We start from the raw sequence: 19,370 nt of genomic DNA, 5'->3' as shown, positions 1-19,370 counted from the left end.
TCACCAGGCAGAAACATCTGAGGTCAGGGAAGGTGGGACTCTGCATAGACACTCCAGCTACTAGCACTACAAGTCCTATACATCACACTTTGTATATGGAACCTGGCCTCCCCACAGGGCAGGCCCTGAATACCAATAGTTGAATGGTGATTGCAGGACATCATCTGAGTGCTTGTTATGCTCAGTTGGAGTCAATAATTGTTCAAATGGCTCATGTTTTATTATTGGCATCACTTCTTTCCCCTTTTCAATCTAAATTTCCTTCTCCAAAAGTATTTACACTTTAAAATTTGGGGGCATTAAATCCTATAGGTAAAATGTTGCTGTTTCGAAGAGGTTTTATTCCCCTTGATATACCACTTACATATTGCCAGACTCTCAAAACACCCTTTATCAGACTGTTGGGAGAACTGCATGTTCAGCATTACCTAATTTCCTCATAAATCTCTTGCCTTTTAATCAGCTAAGTGGCTATCTGCTAAATGTCCCTGATTTATTGACATCTTATGAGGGCTGAGGATATGTCCAGATACTAAGTGATTAAATGTGGATGAAAATGGCACATCACCATAATAATGACAGAAAAGGGAGTCGTGACTAGGCATACATAAGACCTCACAGAGATGGATGCAGACAGCTTCTTAAAAGGGCAGGCTCCAGAGTTGCAGAGGAAGCTGCCCTATCTAGCTAGTTTTTACACAAAAATCTACCTAATTCCTCTCATTAGAAATGCATTTGCATTTGCTGGCTCAACAGTTCCATAAGAACCACAGCTGCCTCCAAATTCACTGTCTCAGAGAAGCAGAGGTGAACTGTAAGCTCCTAGCTAAGCTGAAAGGAATCCTGGATTCTGTTTTCACATTAGCCACCAACCGTGTGACTTGCAAAGAAGGATGTTTCCACTTTTCTTCAAGACCTTCATTCCTCATGTACTAATCAAGGGAAATCCCTGCCAAGAGTGTCCTCATCATGACATTCTTCTGTTTTTATTTTTTCTTGAGTTTTTTGATGTAAACAGAGCATGTTGAGAGATTCCAGGGAACAAAAGACTATGGCGTATACATTGGTTTTTAATTAAAAAAAAGAAATTATGATGCCAGTTGCTTTGGTAGACAGCAACTTGGCAGAAGGGTAAGAAAAAGAAATACAAAGGCTCCCTGGTGATACCTCTCGGACCTGGTCTCAACTGCACACTCTGTACGGGAAAGCAGAGCTGTCAAAACAGAACCAATGACAGCAGTTAGAAACCAGCCCAGACAGCTCTGCAGTCATTCTGTCACCAGGGATGCTCCATGCTCTCAGCCATACCCAGCCACAGGTGCACATGTGTCCCTGGCCACCTGGGCCCCCCCACTGGAATGCAAAGACAGGTCACTTCATGGCACTATGGATCTGGAAAAATAAAAACCTCAGCTAGAAAGAGTGTCTGATTTGGGTAGTGTAAGAGGTCAAAGCACAGTGGGGGCTGTTTGGGGGTCAAGAGACAGACACCCTAATTGCAGGTCATCCATGGGATGCATGGTGTCCCCTTGGTAATCAGACAGGGGTTGCTGAGAGGCCTGCCACCCAGGCCTGAGGTCTGGCTGGACTGCACACCAAAGCCTGGCTGTGAACAGGAAAGGCTCCTCCGCTCTTCTTTCCTTCTGAATACTTTACATGGGATTTCCTTAATTTGTGCTTCCCTTTGGTTTGAGTCAAAAAGAAGAGGGAGAGGGAAAAAGAAACGCACACTTTTACCACCTGTCCAAAACTGAGGGAAAAAGGTGATATGAGACGTGTCAGCAGATGCTTCCTGCGCCTGGTGTGGATTGCCTCACTGAGGGTGCAAGGTGACTCAGCACTCCTGGAACCGTCACTGGCCTTTGGGGGCCTCATTTCTGCAGGAGGAGATGCAGACAGGCTTTGCAGTGGCATTTTAGCTATGTCATGCCCCCAAAATGAAATCTCATCATACCGGTCACTGTTGATGGTCATGTTGTACCCATATTTCTCTCCAGGTACCATGTAGCAGGAAAAAATAGCAAATTCTTAACTTATTGCATCTCCAAAGTTTTAAAAAATCAGACAGTTACTAAAATAAACAATTTCTCAAATGTATTCTAGTGACCTTGGTCCCAGTGGCCACCATGAGTGTGGTGGAAGAGGGAGGGCCCAGATGAGGGTAGGGCTCACTGAGGACAGGCAAGGACAGCTCGGCTGAGCCAGCCTCAGAGGAAGGCGGCGTTCCTCAAGGAAGAACACACCAGAAGAAGCTGGTCCTCTGCTGGTCTGGCGTGACTTTGACTCCCCAGTTGTTCCTTGGGGGCTGCTGCCTTCCAACTTTTTGTCCATTATGTCTCTGGGGAGAGTGAAAAATGTGTTCTCCACGTTGATGTTGGCCTTTACACTGGTCTCCATGAACTTGATTTCATAGTCCAGGGCCAGCTCTCTCCCGGTTCCTTGGATACTAGTCTCTTTGTTATTCAAGTCACACTTGTTCCCAAGCATCACCTTCCCAACACCTATAGAGGTGTGCTCCTCAGTGTTTCAAATCCAGTTCTGGATGTTGTCAAAGGTGATGTCACAGACCAGTACGATGCCCACTGTGGCCCTGTAGTAGGCATAACACCCTCTTTTAAAACCAAACACTCTGACTTAACAGGACATTATGTTGACTCCATAAAATGGGAGATTATTGTCACAGGTCTTTGTTATAATTGTTAAAGCGCCACCTGCTGGAAACATCTCATAATACATACCAATCTCTGTGAGATGCTGGTATCAGAAAGATGAGAATTGTCAGTTCCTGTCCACAAAAGAGAACCTAGTTTCAAAATACAAGTAGTGAAAATGGCACCAGCAAACCCTCTCTTCTTACAGTGTTACCACAGTCCAACTGCATAATTCATTACCTCTATACAACACTAGGAAACTATTCATCAGGGGCTTTTTTTTTTAATGGCATAAATTTCTACAAAAAATATTGAAAATGAATATTGTTCTAATGGGCAGAAAAGGAATTTACAGGAGGGTCTCAACTTAAGAACATGTTATGTTTCAAAACTTATATATAGGCCAGATGTTTAAAAGCACACTGTCCAGGCTGGTTAAGAAACTTGAAGTCTTTACAAACTTATTTAAACCAGGATGCCTTACTGCACAGTTATTTTGTTGCTGAATGTGATTCACAGTATTGCTTCTCTGGAACACTGAATTCCGAAGTTTAACTTGGGAAGCCCAGATTGGAGTTGTGTTGCCCCTCCCGTGGGAGCAGGCCAGGGGAAACACTAGGATTAAGGGAGATGAGTGGAAAGAGCAGGGCAGGTAAGACAATTTACCACCTACACGTGTAGCACAAAAGGCCTTACTTTAGGTCAATTTCCCTTTAAGTGTTCTGAACTGGGACCAAAGACAAAGTTCATTTAATAAACACCCAACAAATGAGACAACCATAGGACTAGAAACATAGTGAAAGGCTGATGTTGACCTTGAATAGCTCAACCCCTGGTGAGGAGGGGCAGTTCAATGGGAAGCACTTCAACAAGAGCCACAGGGGCGATGTGAACAAGCACCCCAGGTGTCTCCATGGGGGACCTGGTTGGGCTGGCCTGAGAAAGGCTGCGTAGGAGGGACGGCACTGGAGCTCAGCCTTGACCGACACGTGGGAGGTTGTCACCTGGGATTCCCAACATCATCACTATCCCTATAGATACAGGTTTATTCTTAGGGATTTTAAGAAATAATCTGTGTATTAGTCAAACTGAAAGTCTTCCCCAAAACGGCAAACATTTTAACATAAATTTTTTTCACTGATTGACTGTTGATATTGGTAGGAAGTGGAAAACCAAACATCCGTTTTAACTGACTTCACAAAATGAGAAGTTATTTTACTCCAAAAAAGAAAAAAAAAGAGAATTTCAAAATGTTTATTCTGGCAAATAATCTGTGATCTGAATCTGAATTTCCTTTTATCACAATGTAGCCCCCAAAAGATAGGTTTATTTCACCTTACCGAAGACATGGTTCTGAAAAGCTGGATATAAAGAAATGTTGAATATATTAAGTCATGTAAAATCAACAAGGGAAACTGGTTAATCAAAGAAACCACACAGTGGATGTATTTCCATGAAATCAAAATATTTTAATAAAATGAACACTTACCATCAATTTATTATATTTTTATCAAAAAGAAGTTTACATACAGAGTTTTTGTAGTGGTATACTGATCATTGATATCATAATGATGCTACCTATGAACACCTTTATTGAAGAAGTATCATAAAAATCTTGTGGCGCATAAATATTTGGTAGGAAGTAGTGCCGTATCCTCTTTTAAGGAGGAGGGCAGGGCTCCTGGGCTCACTGCACTCCAGTGTTTCTATGGCACCCACACCTGTACTTCAGGATTCCTCTGTGCTGCCCCACCCACCTCCCTGCCTGACACAGTCACCAGACCTCACCTGTGGCTTCTGAACAATGGCTTGCTTCCTCAGTGGGGCAAAACCCAGAGGCCTCTTACTGAGGAAACCTACTCCAAAACCACCCTGGACTGCACCCACTCCTGACCACCCAGCCCAGCCCAGACAGCCTGTTTTCAGCCATGTCTGGTGGCTGGCTCATGTGGGCATCTGCCCCCTCCTGCTTGCCCACCTGTGCCTCGGAACCCCAGAGAGGGGCCCACACCTTGTCTCTTGACACAGACAACCACTGGTCCTCCAACACATGAAAATGCAATCCTAACCTTGGTTTCTGCTTAATTTTGGCATTTCTACTTTTGATGCATTATTCTGTTTTCCCCTGTAAAATCTAACCACTGGATCTGATCCAATGCAATGAAATGTTTAAGTCAATTTTCCAAGTGTCCCCTCAGCACTCAGCAGGCTCTGCTTTATCCCGTGGCAGTGCCCCGCTTCCCAGGAAGCCTCAGGTGTACATCCGCACCTTCTCCTCCAGCTACAAGACTGCAGAGTGGGTCTCCTGGAGGTTCTCCTCAAGCTTCAGTGCCAGGTTGTCGATGCCAATGCTGGTGACCTGGGGCACGCTGCTCTCGGCCGGCTCTGCCGTGCGTGTGGGAGTGGAGCAGAACAGAATGAACCCCACCATGATGATGGTGAAAGACAGGATGTAGAGCCCGGAGAACTAGGAGGAGAGAAGAAGAGCTACAGATTAAGCTCCCTCACATACAGATCTTTGCGGCTGCCTTTGGACAAAACCCTCCTACGCGTGCACACTGGTGAATGCCTGGTTTATGACATCACCACCTGGCACATCAGCCAGCTGCTCCTTGCATCTCTAGGAAATGGAACTTTTGCCTTTTTCTGGGACAGTCCAGCTCTACCCCACCTCGCAAGTAGTTGCACATAATTGAGAGAATAAAAGGTCAGTATGGATGGATACCCGGGGAGTGCACAATTTGGACCCAAGGCACAGCTTACAATGTTGGTATGAAACAGAGGAACCCAGGACCTCAGATAAAATGTGGATGTACAGATGGGACTCCTTGTCATCAATCCCTCATCAAATGCTATTTATTAGAATAGCATTTTATTAGAATGTATTCTAATAAAATCCATTTTGTTAAAATGTAATAAATTATCTTGTTTCCATATGCAAGTGTTACATAGTAAAATTTATGGTGGACTGAGCAGATTCGGATTATTAGAGCTAGAAAGAGCCTTAGACAACATTGTTTTCAGGAGAGTCTGAAGCCCAAAGAGGCTACTGGTATAAGGTACAGCTGGACAACCACAAAGAATAGAGCCCGGCAGGACCAATAATAAGCTAGAGTCCATTCTGACGGACACGCCACGAGGATGGATGGAGTTCCTGTTGACCTTCCCCAACCTGCCCTTTTCTCAGGGATGAAAACAATCACTCAGGACAAAATGCATAAGAAAAAATGCTAATTCATTGTGTATTTTTACTGAAAATAACATTTTGACATACTGCAAAGTTTAAATAAATGATAAGTATTCTGTACATTTGCTTTTATTTGAATTGAGGATCCATATAAAAGCTCAAGTGTTAAGGAAATTAATATTTGTTTTTAACAGCAAGAAAAGTGCCCTGGCTGGCATAGCTCAGTAGATTGAGCGCGGGCTGGGAACCAAAGTGTCCCAGGTTCAATTCCCAGCCAGGGTACATTCTTGGGTTGCAGGCCATAACCCCCAGCAACCGCACATTGATGTTTCTCTCTCTCTCTCTCTATCTCCCTCCCTTCCCTCTCTAAAAAATAAATAAATAAAATATTAAAAAAAAAGAATCTCTCCATTTAAAAAAAACAAAAACAAAACAAAACAAAACAAAAAAAAACCCAGCAAGAAAAGTAAAACACGGAGAACAGGGAAGGGCTGACCAACAATGACACAGTAAAAGTTAGGGAAACTATGTAGCATAACGATGTGTGATTACATGCCCAGGATCATTTGGGTTTTTTTTTCCCTCCAAACAAGCAAACACAATTTATAAGTGGTCCTGCTAAACTGATTTTAAAATTAAGAATGGAGCATGCTACTTTATTCAAGCCAATAAGTATTTTTAAATTGGCTTAGATTTCATAGTATGACCAATAAAAAGGACTGTAATCAGGAGATAACAAAGAAAAATAATAACAAACCAGGATGGGTTAGGGAAGGAGAAGAGAAAGGTGAGAGGATGAGAGGGTGAGAGAGAGAGAGAGAGAGAGAGAGAAAGAGAGAGAGAGAGAACACAAAATATACTCCCAAAGGTAGAAGGAAAAACTAAATAGGTTTTTGAAATGAGTATTTAGTAGACTGCTGGTAGTCTCCAGCCGTGGACTTCTGTGGGTCCCCCTGGCTTTGATGTGTTAATATTTTACATGTGCTCAATTACTTCTTCACCTAAACGGGGGGTGTCAAACTCATTTTCACAGAGGGGCCATATCAGCCTCACAGTTGCCTTCAAAGGGCTGAATGTAATTTTAGGACTGTATAAATGGAACTGCTCCTTAACAGCTAAGTGAGAGCTAGGTGCTGCCACCAGGTAGAAACAAGATGATGGGCCAGATAAATCAAGGTGGAGAGCCAGATTTGGGCTTCGGGCCTTGTGTTTGCCACCTGTGACCTAAACCTTTAGAACTCCTTAAAGAATGCAATAGCCACAGCCCTCCCTAATGCAGAGAAGACATCATGGAATTCAGCAGTGATGCAAAGCCAATGTTTAGGTCAAGCTGAGATATGCAACTAATTTCCTACTACTGGCTTTACTTCTTTGATCCAATACTCAGCACAGTGAACAATACATAGCGGGTGTTTAATAATGTTTACTGGGGGAGAAATTCAGAGAATACTAGAGGAAACCCTAAACTTTTTAAGTTGGTATTATGAAAGTTAATTATGCTCTTGTAAGATGATCACTGTTACCTGTGGAAAAACTATATAACTTACTCAAAAAATGTCTTGGTTTGGTGGTTTTAAATATTTTGGGAAAAAAGTATCTTATCCCTCTTAAAAAGGCAGGTGATTATATCAAGGCACCTGTATTATATCAAGGGAGAGATTGTGAGGGAGTGAGGTAAGCCTCCAGAGTTAGAGACTCTTAACTTCTTTCTTTTTTGAAAAGAAATTCAAAGAATATTAGAGGATCTATACAGAAAGTTTCTGTGACCACTCTGTTCAACAGGTATTTATTTACTCAAGGTCAATTCCAAAGGAGGCAGAGTCTGATACAGATGAGTGTAGAGAATTTGACATAGTCTCCAATTCTGAGAACAGTTTAAAGTCATGTGGCCAAAAAAACGCCACACACAAGGGCTTTGCATAGGAAAGCTAGAGCAGTTAAAGAGCAAGTATTTACATTCAGGAGCTTAGAACAGTTTGGTAGTGACAAGTGTATTTTTACCTCTAAGCTTTCATTTCTTTACCCTTACTTCCTCCTTTGACATTATTTTACTTATAAGGGAAAGCTGAAGTTAAATTACTAAAGCTAAATCAGAATGTTTGGTTAAAAAAAATGGGGGACAGGTGAGCAGGGCCAGCAGTTACACTGCTGAGCTCTCAGGCCCCCTTCAGGTGTGGCCTTGAATGGCAGAATGGAAAGGCCGCCCTCCTCCGTTTTTGGCGTGTGAAATGCAAGCACAGCACCACGGAACAACTTGCTTCCACGGAAAAAGCACCCAGGCCTGTCAGGATCCCTCTGATTCACTCTGACATTTTTTTTTAATTTTTTAAATGATGCTAGTAAAAACCTAAAAATATTCTTTCAGTCTTTGTTCAGGAATACCTTAACCAGCAAGTGTGCAAAGATCACAGCTGGTTCCTGTCACAAGGAACCATGCAAATCAAAATGGTTTACATTCCTTGAGTAGAAATTTCTGAGAACCCCTGATCTAGGCATTGTAAGTTCAAAGCCAATTCCTGGGAATAGTGCAAATCAGTGCCAAAGATTTCTGCCTGGATACAAAATTTACCACTGCTATTGCCTCCTGAAACCAAAAGTATCAAATCACAGCCAACATCCTATTTGTTCAAATGACTGTGGGAAAAGACAGGTTGACAAGCCTTTACTGAGGGTGTACTAAGGAAAGGTGGAATTCTAAGGTGGCAGGTCTCAAACATGGTCCAAAGACTCTTGAAGGTACCCAAGAGCTTTTCAGTAAGTCTGTAAGTTCAAAATTCATTCAGATAATACTGAGATGCTATTTGCCTTTTTCATTTTCATTCTCTTAGAAGTGCAGAATCAACTGTTCTAGATATTATATGAAATGTGGTATCACAAGGCAGAATGAAGAACCAGATGTGAGAATCCAGCTGTTTTCCATTAAGCCACACATTAAAGAGATTTTAAAAAATGTAAATCAATGCCATTTTCACTAAATTCTTTTAATTTAAGAAACACAGTATTTTTCAAAACTAGTTTATGCTAACATGAGTTTATTATTTTCTTAATGAGTTAATATTTTTAAACATCTGTTTCAAATTCTAATATCAAAAGTCACAGAACTAAGTGACCTGTAGTCCTCAATTTTTAAGCATTTTTTAAAAGGATCCTGAGATTAAAAGTATGAGAACTGTTGTCCTAAGAGTTTTCAAATTTGCTGTGAAGTACAAAAAAAAACTACTTATTTGGTCCTCTCTAATGCATGAGATTTTAACTTGATAAATTTATAAGCTTGAGATTCTCATCTTAATAATGAAAATAGGAAGGTGCAGTGGAAAGAAAACTAGACTATAAGTCTGATAACTAAGATTTAGTGTTGATGCTACCACTAGCCCGCAGCTCACTAATGGTAAGTCACTTAATTGCACGAAACTCCCTGGGCCTTTGTTTCCCCATCTCTAAACTAAGATCATTCATTCTGCAATTTTCAAGGGAAGGTGTATCAGACTCTCCAGAGACACTGTGTTTGCTGTCTTGCTTCCCTGGGGGACACGGGTCCATTCCCTCCTATCCCCTCTCCTCGAGAATTACTGCATCTACCAAGAGCTGTTACTGATTAAGCAGGTTACACTTGGGAATGCTGTGATGCTGCAGACACAAAAAAGTTTGAAAACCACTGGACTGAATTACCTTTAAAGTCCCCTACAATATAAAACTACTATCAAAGATGGAACCATTCCAGCCCACTGCATGCAGGATAATATGATTACCTCCTTTCCCTTCCACTGGGCACCACAAATCTTTTATCTGTGTACTAGGGCTTTGTAAATATATAAGTGTATCAAATTAACACGTTGTACACCTTAAATGTACACACTTGCCAATTATATCTCAATAAATCTAAAGGAAAAAAAGGAAAGCTCAGGATGCCCAACCAAGGTTAGATGGTCTCTCAGAATCAACAGCAGCCCTGGGATTCCTTGTTCGTCACCAGGCAACACGCATCAGCACTTCCATGCTGTGGTGTCCCGGGCCACACCAAAGAGGAGGTCCATTGCATTTTGCCATTTAGAAGAAAAAAAACTAGAACAACTCTTATTTGGGCCAATTTTCTAATTCAGAAGCAGTAGGAAAAGAAGTGAGGTTTGTTCAGTGAAATTCACACCAAGAGGATGAGATGGTTTTATTTTGGATCTAAAATCTTGAAGAAACCTGCTACTTCATTTGGACTAAGCAAGTGTTCTCATTTGAACATGATTTCTATTTGCTTACCTTATAACCAAAGAGAAAGAGTCCAAAGAAAAGGCTGTAGAGGTCAGCTGTCAGGATGCCCAGGTTGACCGAAGTGGCACTAGTAACTTGAATCACCAGCGGCATGAAGCTGTACAGGCAGAACATGCAGATGGCAAATGCCACAAATAGCAGGGCTGTGAAAACACGAAGAAATCAGAAGACATGGTGCTTAAGGTCCAGCTGCTACAGAAAATTGCCTAATCCTTTAACATACTATCTACAAAGCTCCTAGTTATTATCAGCATTGCAAATGAGACATAAAAATCTCTCAGGAAAAAAACAACAGCAAGACATGATATAGGTGAAGGACTTCAAAAATCCAATAGTCGTGAATGGCCAACCGGTGACCTTCACAAAAATTGGAAAACTCCAGATACAGATCTAACTGAAAGCTCACGTGACCGAGGTCAGCCTTTTCAGAATTTCTAGTAAAGGCTATTAGGTTAAAAATTAATGTCTATGGAGGTTCATTTGTAAGTTTTCAGAGAAAACTCAATGCAAACCACTACAGTTCTCTGTGTACTGAATTACCCTGTGATTTTACAAAAATGCCTAAGTATTATTAAAATGAAACATTTATTTCCTAGTGTGTGTTTGTGTCAGAGAAGAGGATACTGACTAAAAAGAATGATCATTTATGTACATACCGATTTTCCAGTCCCAATGAATGTTGGCGATGTCCTTATATTCCACAAGCAATCTATGATCGAAACTAGAGGTCACAAAGATCCACATGCTAATTCTCACTATTTTATAAGCATTTAGTTGCTATACTTCAGATAAAAACAAGAATTATGTTGACTTTTGATTTGTGTAAGGCTATAAAAATAACTATATTTTGAAAAATAAAGATGACAAAGAATAACACCAGAGAAGTCCATGAACACGTGCTGGCCCCCCGAGGGGCGCTCTCCAGTAGTTACAGGAGGAAAACTGACATTCCGTTTTCCCCTTGGATAGGAAGCTAATGTTTTCTGGAAGTAATTGAGAGAGAAAGTCTTTACTGGTAATGCCTCTACCACATGTATAAGAAAACAAGGCATAGTTCTTGACATTTCAAAGATCTAACGTATATTTAGCAAGTAACTGATTTCAAAAGTGAACCTGGGCCAAAAAAACCATGGATATTAGTAGCTGGGAAGTAATCATCTGACATACTTGCTTATTTTGTTTTTAAGGAAAATTTTAGACTTACAGCTGTATGCCACTGATAATTGTTCCAAATAAGCCCACCATTCCTAAAAACTCCTGTCTGCTCAGCTTCTTCACAATGTATTCTTCACACACATTAGAGACGGCGTAGAGGGAAGCCCCAAGGAGGACCAATATGTCCCCGATCAGCACGTCACTACCTGCAGGAAGACAAGCCACCCACAGGGGCACACGGTCAACAGGAAACCTCGTTAGCTTGCTTCCAAGAGTTTATCTGGCTTGTGTTCATTGAAATTAAGATTTTTGGAAGAAGTCCTGATTTCTAGAAGTTTAAAGACTCCTGATCTCACTTTCTGGCATAATTCTGCTGTGATTTTTCATATTGTGACTCCGCAAGAGACTAACAGCCTAGAAGATGGTGATATATGCCTTAATGTAAGGTCTGAGAAAATGATTCTATGACATGAAAAATTAATGGAATTTATTGAAGGGAATTAATTGAAAATCATAGGGAAGGAAGAAAGTAAGTAAGGTAATTTTTCTCATAAAGGAGATAATGAAGTCACTTGTGGGTTGAGTGAATTCAGAGACCTCATTGAGATTTTATACCATCAACTGCCTGAACTTTGAGCCAGAGTATCAAAGTATTTTCCTCAATAGAATGGACACAAAGTCTCCATTTTTTAAAAAGATTTTATTATTTATTTATTTTTAGAGAGGGAAGGGAGGGAGATACGGAGAGAGAGAGAGAAAGAAACATCAATGTGTGGTTGCTGGGGGCCGTGGCCTGCAACCCAGGCATGCACCCTGACTGGGAATCAAACCTGTGACACTTTGGTTTGCAGCCTGTGCTCAATCCACTGAGCTACACCAAACAGGGCTCCATTTTTTTTTTAAAGAACCTATAGTAGGTTTCCCAGTAATTAATCTAAATGTATAGACCCAAAAAAGATTACAAATATATAAAGAAACTTTTTTCATGAAATGAAACAAGTATGACAAAAAGGAACAAGAACTGTCAGTGGGTAGGAACATAAAGAGAGCTTTGTGGAAGTGATTACAATGACAGAAGAAGCAAGAAAATCTGAAAATAAAGTTAAAAAGATATGCCCTTGCTGGCGTGGCTCAGTGGATTGAGCACCGGCCTGCAAACAGGAAGGGTTGCCTGGGTTGCTGGCCAGGTGCCCAGTTGGGGGCATGCAGGAAGCGACTGATCATGCATCTCTCACACATCAACATTGCTCTTCCCTTTCTTCCTCTCTCCCCCTCCCTCTAAAAGTAAATAAATAAAATCTTTGAAAATAAATAAATAAACTCAAAAAGACAGTTAACCAAGACATGTTTCTTGCCTTTTACTATGTATTGGAAGAATAAAAGCAAAAACCTAAGCAAAACTTTTCCCTGTGACTGAAACAGAAACAAGTAACACAGTCTTACCTGAACTGTCTTCCCTCCCTGCTAGTATGTCTGCACCAACCATAGTTCCTACCCCCAGCAGGCAGACAGCCACGGCAATGAAATGGATCACTCTGTATCTTGCATAAAGAATAAACCACGAAAGAGCCATCAACACAGGAATCCCAAAGCAATCCAAAAGCTGCATGGAAGGAGAAATAAACAGCTTACAACATCTGTCATTAGCTAGCACATAGGTAATTACCAGTACATAATAATAAAAGTTAGCATTTATTGAGCATTGATGATTGTCAGCCTTGTACTAAATGCTTTGCCTGCATCAACTCATTTAATCCTCACAGTAACGCTATGAGATTGAAACTGCAAATCTTGTGCGGAGAAACAAAGGCCCAGGGAGGTTCAATGAGTTGTCCGAAGTCACCCAGTTCAAATACAGAGAGATAGTTGCTGAACCCAGGAATTCTGCCCAAGGGCCTGTGCCATTTTGCCCACCTGGGTTGATCCTCAAATTCAATAGGGACACTTTCCTACCTGCGTGTCCCCATTCGCTCAAACAATAAATATTTAAGCTTGGGAGGTCCTGAGAGGAGGTGGAATGTGGAGGAAAAAAGAGACAGGCCCTGCCCTCATGAGTGTTCAGAAGGCTGGATAGACACAGAACAAATAGTCACATAGCCAGATACTTCATTGCAATTGGGCTGGTTATTATGAGAAAGCAAGAAGACCCCAATCTCCCTGACCCCACCATGTCAGACAGACGTTTGGTCACAGCAAATATGGTGCTTGTCATCATATGTTCCTCCACCGCCTGTTGATCTTGGGTCCAGAAAATAGGTACTACACCCCTGATATTGCCAGTCTGAAAGGCAGGGGGTTAAAGGTGACAAAATTATAGCAAGTCCAAAATCATTTGTAAGATAAAGGAAAAATAAAGATTTCACCCACTCAATTCTTCACAAATTTCGTAAAGTACATTCAAGGATAAAAGATAGTCCTTACACTAATGATGTTTCTCAATGTGCTGTTTTATTGCTAATCCTGTTGTTTTTAACATTGTCCCTGATTCTCTCTGAATCTGTTTAATCTTGGACAAGGCAGGCCCCTAGCAACATCCAGCAGCCAGTTGATCCTGTCCATAGCTGTTTACTAACTGTCTTTCACTGTGATGCCATCACTGGAGTCTGCGTCCCGCCCATGTGCAGGCATGGGCACCTTGCCTTATTATTTACTCCCGCTGCAGAAGTCTAATCTCCTAAATGCTTTATGGAGCCTCCCCGAATAACAAAACATTAAACGATGCAAATGATAATAGCCTGTCCTGGAAGACACCAGCAGAAGCCAGCCATAATGACTTAACAAAGTCTGAACCACATTCCTTACACAAAAAAATTAAGAAAAGTAACTCCAAAAATTCTCACAGGAGACTCCCTGTCCTCAAATTGTATCTTAAAATCAAACTTATATTTGCTCTATTTTTAACAATTTTGATGGGCGATGAGTGACCACATAAGGGAGTTGCCTGTGCTGTGGTAAAAGTACCAGACTCCCCAGGTCCCTGACCAGCTGTGTGAGTGACAGCCAGTCACCCTGGGCCAAAGCATGAAGAGATCAGACCAAATGACCTCACAAGGAAGTCCCTTCCAACTCCAAAACTCTAAGACATCTCATCTGTTATCTCTTGCATTCACCCATTTCTTGACATGGAATCTCCTTTTCAAAATGTACTCTCAGTGACTCTTTGATGCTTTCAGTTCCAGGAGTTCTCCTATTTAATTTAATTTTAAAAAATTATCTTGTAGTCATAGTAACCAAGGTACCAAGTCAGACCCTGGGGGATGGGGAAGGCACAAGTATAAAAATGAGTTACACTGTCTTAGCGATACAGTGGCGTACAGGAGAAGATGAAATTGACTAGGCCTTAGAGACTGGAGGAGGGGGCTTCAAAAAGGGTTACATTCTAGAAAGAAAAGAGCAGCACAAAAGAGAAGCCTCTGCCAGTGGGTGGGGACCCTGCTGATGTGGCAGTGAAGTGGGAGGAGACTCAGGATGTCCTTGGACACATCATGACCTTCATGTAAACTATTGAATTCCTACTTGTAATTACAGAATCTTTGATGGAATCCTTAAGAAGGAGATTCAAAGACCATCAGATCCAAACTTCTACCCTTTCAGATCACCCAGGCCAGAGATGTGTTCAGGCAGAGAATCAGAATTCCAGTGACAGGCACTCTCCACTGCTGGAGGGGGCTTTAGTTGTTAGATGGCTTTTCAAAAACATTCTCCTTGCTACAGCCATAAATGCAAAACGTTTGACAACCAAATACTTAGGTTTTTCTAAGAGACCAAAATGAAATACATGAACTTCAGTCACAAAAACCCAAGTGCAAGTATGTGTGCAAAGTTGTGTCACAACTGTGTGTTTAGATCTTGCACGAATTCAAAACTTCTAATCATTTATAGTCAGAGATCAAAGTTTCTGGAAATTGTAATCAACTCATTGGATTCTGTGTGAGATTATTAGGGAAGGTGTGACTACAAAATGCTATTTTCTACATACTTATACCCTTACTGCCCACTGTTTAAAGTACAGTTAATATCATTTGTGATGAACTTCATCCTTCAGGTAACTCCTCATTTTAATTTTTATGAAATTCTGGTTTTTTTCATGTACCTCCTATAATGTCTGTCTTAACAAATATTTCCTCTCTGGGCTTTTAACCCACAGCAGTCAAAAACCAAGAGGTTTGCTGTGGACAGTGCTTAGCACAATGTTACAGAAAATAAATAATTTAATAAAATGTATTCTGGTATTAATAGCATTTAATGTATAATCACATTGGAAAAATCTTTATATTTTCCAAGTGAAGTAAGTCTAATCTCCCTTTAATTTTTCCACATTCTTAAAATCTGGAGATCAAATATGAACATCTCTGTTTTACACAGTGAGAAAATCATTGTATAAAAAAATTATAAATTCAACCCTGGCCAGGTAGCTCAGTTGGTTAGAGCATCATCCCAATAGGCCGAGGCTGCGTGTTTGGTCCCTGATCAGGGCACATAAAAGAATCAGCCAATGAATGTGCAGTGGAACAACAAATCAATGTTTATCTATCTCTCTCTCCCTTCCACTCTCTCACTAAAATTAACAAATTTTAACAAAATTTAAGTTATAAATTCATTAAATGGTGAAGTCTAAACCTGGCAATGGAGTTTATCTCACTTGTAACTATTTATAAGACATTGGGTTGTTGGTAATGGTTAGTCAGAGCCACAATACGTCCCATAGTTTCCAAACATTAAGACAACCGAATCAGTCTTCCTCAACTCCACCAAGTTAAAAAGAACTGCTACACAGGAATATTTTTCTTTCAATCCAGTGAGAATAAACTAATAAATGAGGATGTAAGTTTTGCCTTTGGCTACCATCTCTTCCCAAGATGTCTGGTAGGTTTCTTCCCGTTGCTCCTTTGTCTTGAATGTGCACTTTATTCACAGACCTCCAATTTTTCTGTAGTACCAAGATACACCCATTCTATAACCCACGTGTGAGCAACACATAAACAGAACTCACAACATCAACTGCCAACGAAATGTTTATGCTTATTTTGGTAGAAACTGTTCTAATCTGCTATAGCATTTTCAGTTTGGGAACTCATTAACTTGTAATTTTCACTAATTCCAGGAAACCTTACTCATTAGCACATATGCGTTACTGGAAAACAGGCAGCATCCACCTGTGTGTAGGTTTTTCAAGTGAACAGGTTTTCAATAAAATTAGGTTAATGCACGTGAGTTCAGATTCTTCTCTTAAAGCTATAAAAACCACATTGGTCGGAAGACTCCCTCTCACCTGGACACTGGTTAGGGTGGTGTACTGGTACGCTCTGATGATCAAGTAATTAGCTTCCACGTCTGCTAGTCCCAGCAGGATGTACTTCCACCATTTTCTTTTCAAGATGTATAAAAGGTTATCACTGCCTGGTTGAAAGAAATCTAGATTAGTACACGTTACTTGGAAATGAGGCCATGCATGCTGATTTAATGTTTGCTGTGTATTTTGGGTGTGTCTCCCCCAATTTCCATTACTCATAACCCAAATTCCTACAACAGTTCTGCAGAGTCAGTCAGATTTTTCCCGTACGAGGCCCCAGCTAAGGTGTCATCACAGACCATGTGTTCAGTGATAGCATCAGAGAGAAAATAAGGAGAAAAGTGGTTAAATTCCTTTCTCATTGCGATAGAAATACAATATCCAGATATGGGTTTGGATGTTGCCATTCTTGACAAGCTACAGATTATCCTGGGAAATCACATGTTTTCTAATGAAGTCTTTGGCTATTTAACCTCCACTGATGGGCTTCTTCACAGGAAACTCTGCATGTGGTCATTCTTTTGGAAGAGATACGTTCTCATGAGAAAATTGTCAGTGATAAGTTTGGAAGAAAGACTTAGTGGCACCATTGAAGAAACACCTTGTATTCTCCAAATTCTATTTATGCAAGTTCACTGTGATTCACTTCTTTGGAGAATCTAGTGTCACTGGAAATAGGGAGTTGGCACATATATGAGAAGGCTTATTGTAAGATAACCTACAAGGAAATAAAGGTAATGAGAATCATAACCAGATAATTATCATTAAAACTCAATTAACAGGAAAGTCCTGAAAATACAGAGTTAGTCTTCCTCAACACAAGATGGTATGAAAGGCACCTAAGAGCCCTCCCTCCCTTCAGGAGACAGTATGGCTGTGTTCGAGTCACGCTGACTTGCTAAAGCCAATGCTCGCAGAAAGAGCGAAGTCCAGGGCTATATTCATCATGTACCAGTTCTATTTCTAGTTCCTAAAGCTGGAAATAGTTGATACATTCCCCTTTGGAGGGTTTCCCCACTCCTACAGCTGATTTCTATTTTCTTTCAAAAAAATTTTTTTATTGTGACACATAGGAATATCGTCAATGCTTTAAGGTTCTTATTAAAACAGGGTTAGCAAATACTACATTAAGGCTTTTATTTTGTGCCTTAGATATGATAAAAATGGAAGGATTGTATCCTCCCAATTGATTTGGGTTACCCATTATCTTCACATTCCTAAATTCAATCTAATTTAGCTCTTCTCTTGTGGGAAGAATTGTTATTATCATGACTAGCAGCCCCTAATGCAGAATGGGGGTAAGAGCGTGGGCTCTGAGGCTAGCTGCCCAGGTTGGAATCCTGGCTCCACCAGTTACTACTTGTATGACTCACAGTAAGTTATCTGAGTACTGCATGCCTCAGTTTGTTCATCTGTAAAATGGGAATAATAATAATATTCACTTGACTTGTTGAGAGGCTTCAATGAGTTAACACCAAATCTAAAAAAGTTAAGCAATTAAAATGATGCCTGGAGCAAAATGTTTCTCAGAACCTAGTTTTTTTCCATTTTTGTATAGCTAGTAAGAAATGATAACTCTATAATAATTCTAACACAACTTAACCAGCCAGTGATAAAGATGCTAACTCCTTGCCAATTCCTTGTCTTTGTTTCTCTCATAACATAGCCTTGATCTATGTGCAATTGATGCTCCATTTAGCAATGTCTCCACTTAGCTGGAAATACAGATTTTGGAAAGTGAGGTTTTTAACTTGAAGTGTTCTAAATATTGTCTCTTAATCTTATCAACAACAGGCAATAAAATAAAACCTAACTTGTAATAGCATTTAAATTTTTTGACAACTTCTATTCCAGTTTGGTGCTACTTATTTTAATCCACAGTTTCAGAGAATATGCATGAATCTCTAGTCACTACTTTCACAGAGCAGGCATCATATTTTTCTAATGACTTTTATAAAAACAGCAATTATTTTTCCTATTCTTAGTTTTGCCTAATGTTTTATTTTTAAATGTCTAAAAGCCACTTTTTGATGAAGATAATTTGATGAAAAGGTTAATTCCCACATTTGGCATACCTGACTGAAATACCAGCATCACGGTATAAGTTAATAACAGCAAGCAATAGTTGATAAAGCCCTGAAGCATGGGGGCATTCACTTTGTATTTTTCTGCCAAATACTGGCTCGTAATGGCTGTTCCACATATACACAAGGACAGCATCTGACCCAGGGCAATTGTTTTCAAAATATTCCTAGAAAATAAAGAAGGAAATCTGAATAACTTGCAAGTAAGTTATGTACCTTGGACACAAACACATAACATGCATAACACACACAGCACACAACACATACTTTAGTGATCAGCAAAAAAAGAAAATGTTAATTATTTTAGGTGGTTAGTAATTTCATTGTATTACTTTATATGCACAAAAATTAAACTGTTGGTTTTTAAAAAGGATTTTATTTATGTTTAGAGAGAGGGGAAGAGAGTAAGAAAGAGAGGGAGAGAAACATCAGTGTGTGGTTGCCTGTCACATATCCACGCTTGGGATCTGGCCCACAACCCAGGCATGTGCCCTGACTGGGAATCAAACCAGCAACCTTTTAATTCGCAGGCCAGCACTCAATCCACCGAGCCACACCAGCCAGGGCTAAATTGTCGGGTTTTGAGAGACTACATTTTTATTCTTTTATATTTTTAATTTCCCCATCAGTACCACAAACATACATATTCTCCCATTTTATTAACCATCCATTTAGAAATCATTTTGATTACTTAGCTATGTCATACACTATTTGATGTGAGTGTGTGGATGTTTTAT

General features: G+C 40.3%; 1 protein-coding gene across 1 annotated transcript in view; it reads right to left on the bottom strand.

The window, feature by feature from the left end:
* Nucleotides 1-4,099: 4,099 nt before the first annotated feature.
* SLC35F2 (solute carrier family 35 member F2) overlaps nucleotides 4,100-19,370 on the bottom strand; it is a 66,872-nt gene continuing 51,601 nt past the window's right edge. Inside the window, exons 2-8 of the mRNA XM_028516272.2 lie at nucleotides 18,625-18,800; nucleotides 16,529-16,656; nucleotides 12,700-12,859; nucleotides 11,306-11,462; nucleotides 10,758-10,810; nucleotides 10,090-10,244; nucleotides 4,100-5,118 (exon numbers count right to left, since the gene is read on the bottom strand). Coding sequence (XP_028372073.1) covers nucleotides 4,933-5,118; nucleotides 10,090-10,244; nucleotides 10,758-10,810; nucleotides 11,306-11,462; nucleotides 12,700-12,859; nucleotides 16,529-16,656; nucleotides 18,625-18,800 — 1,015 coding nt within the window. The 3' untranslated portion in view covers nucleotides 4,100-4,932. The remainder of the gene's footprint in view (nucleotides 5,119-10,089; nucleotides 10,245-10,757; nucleotides 10,811-11,305; nucleotides 11,463-12,699; nucleotides 12,860-16,528; nucleotides 16,657-18,624; nucleotides 18,801-19,370) is intronic.

This window comes from Phyllostomus discolor, chromosome 6, assembly GCF_004126475.2.
Source record: "Phyllostomus discolor isolate MPI-MPIP mPhyDis1 chromosome 6, mPhyDis1.pri.v3, whole genome shotgun sequence".
In the NCBI taxonomy this organism is placed as follows: domain Eukaryota; kingdom Metazoa; phylum Chordata; class Mammalia; order Chiroptera; family Phyllostomidae; genus Phyllostomus; species Phyllostomus discolor.
The sequence above is the reverse complement of the archived record's forward strand: the minus strand, read 5'-3'. Positions and strand labels throughout refer to the sequence as shown.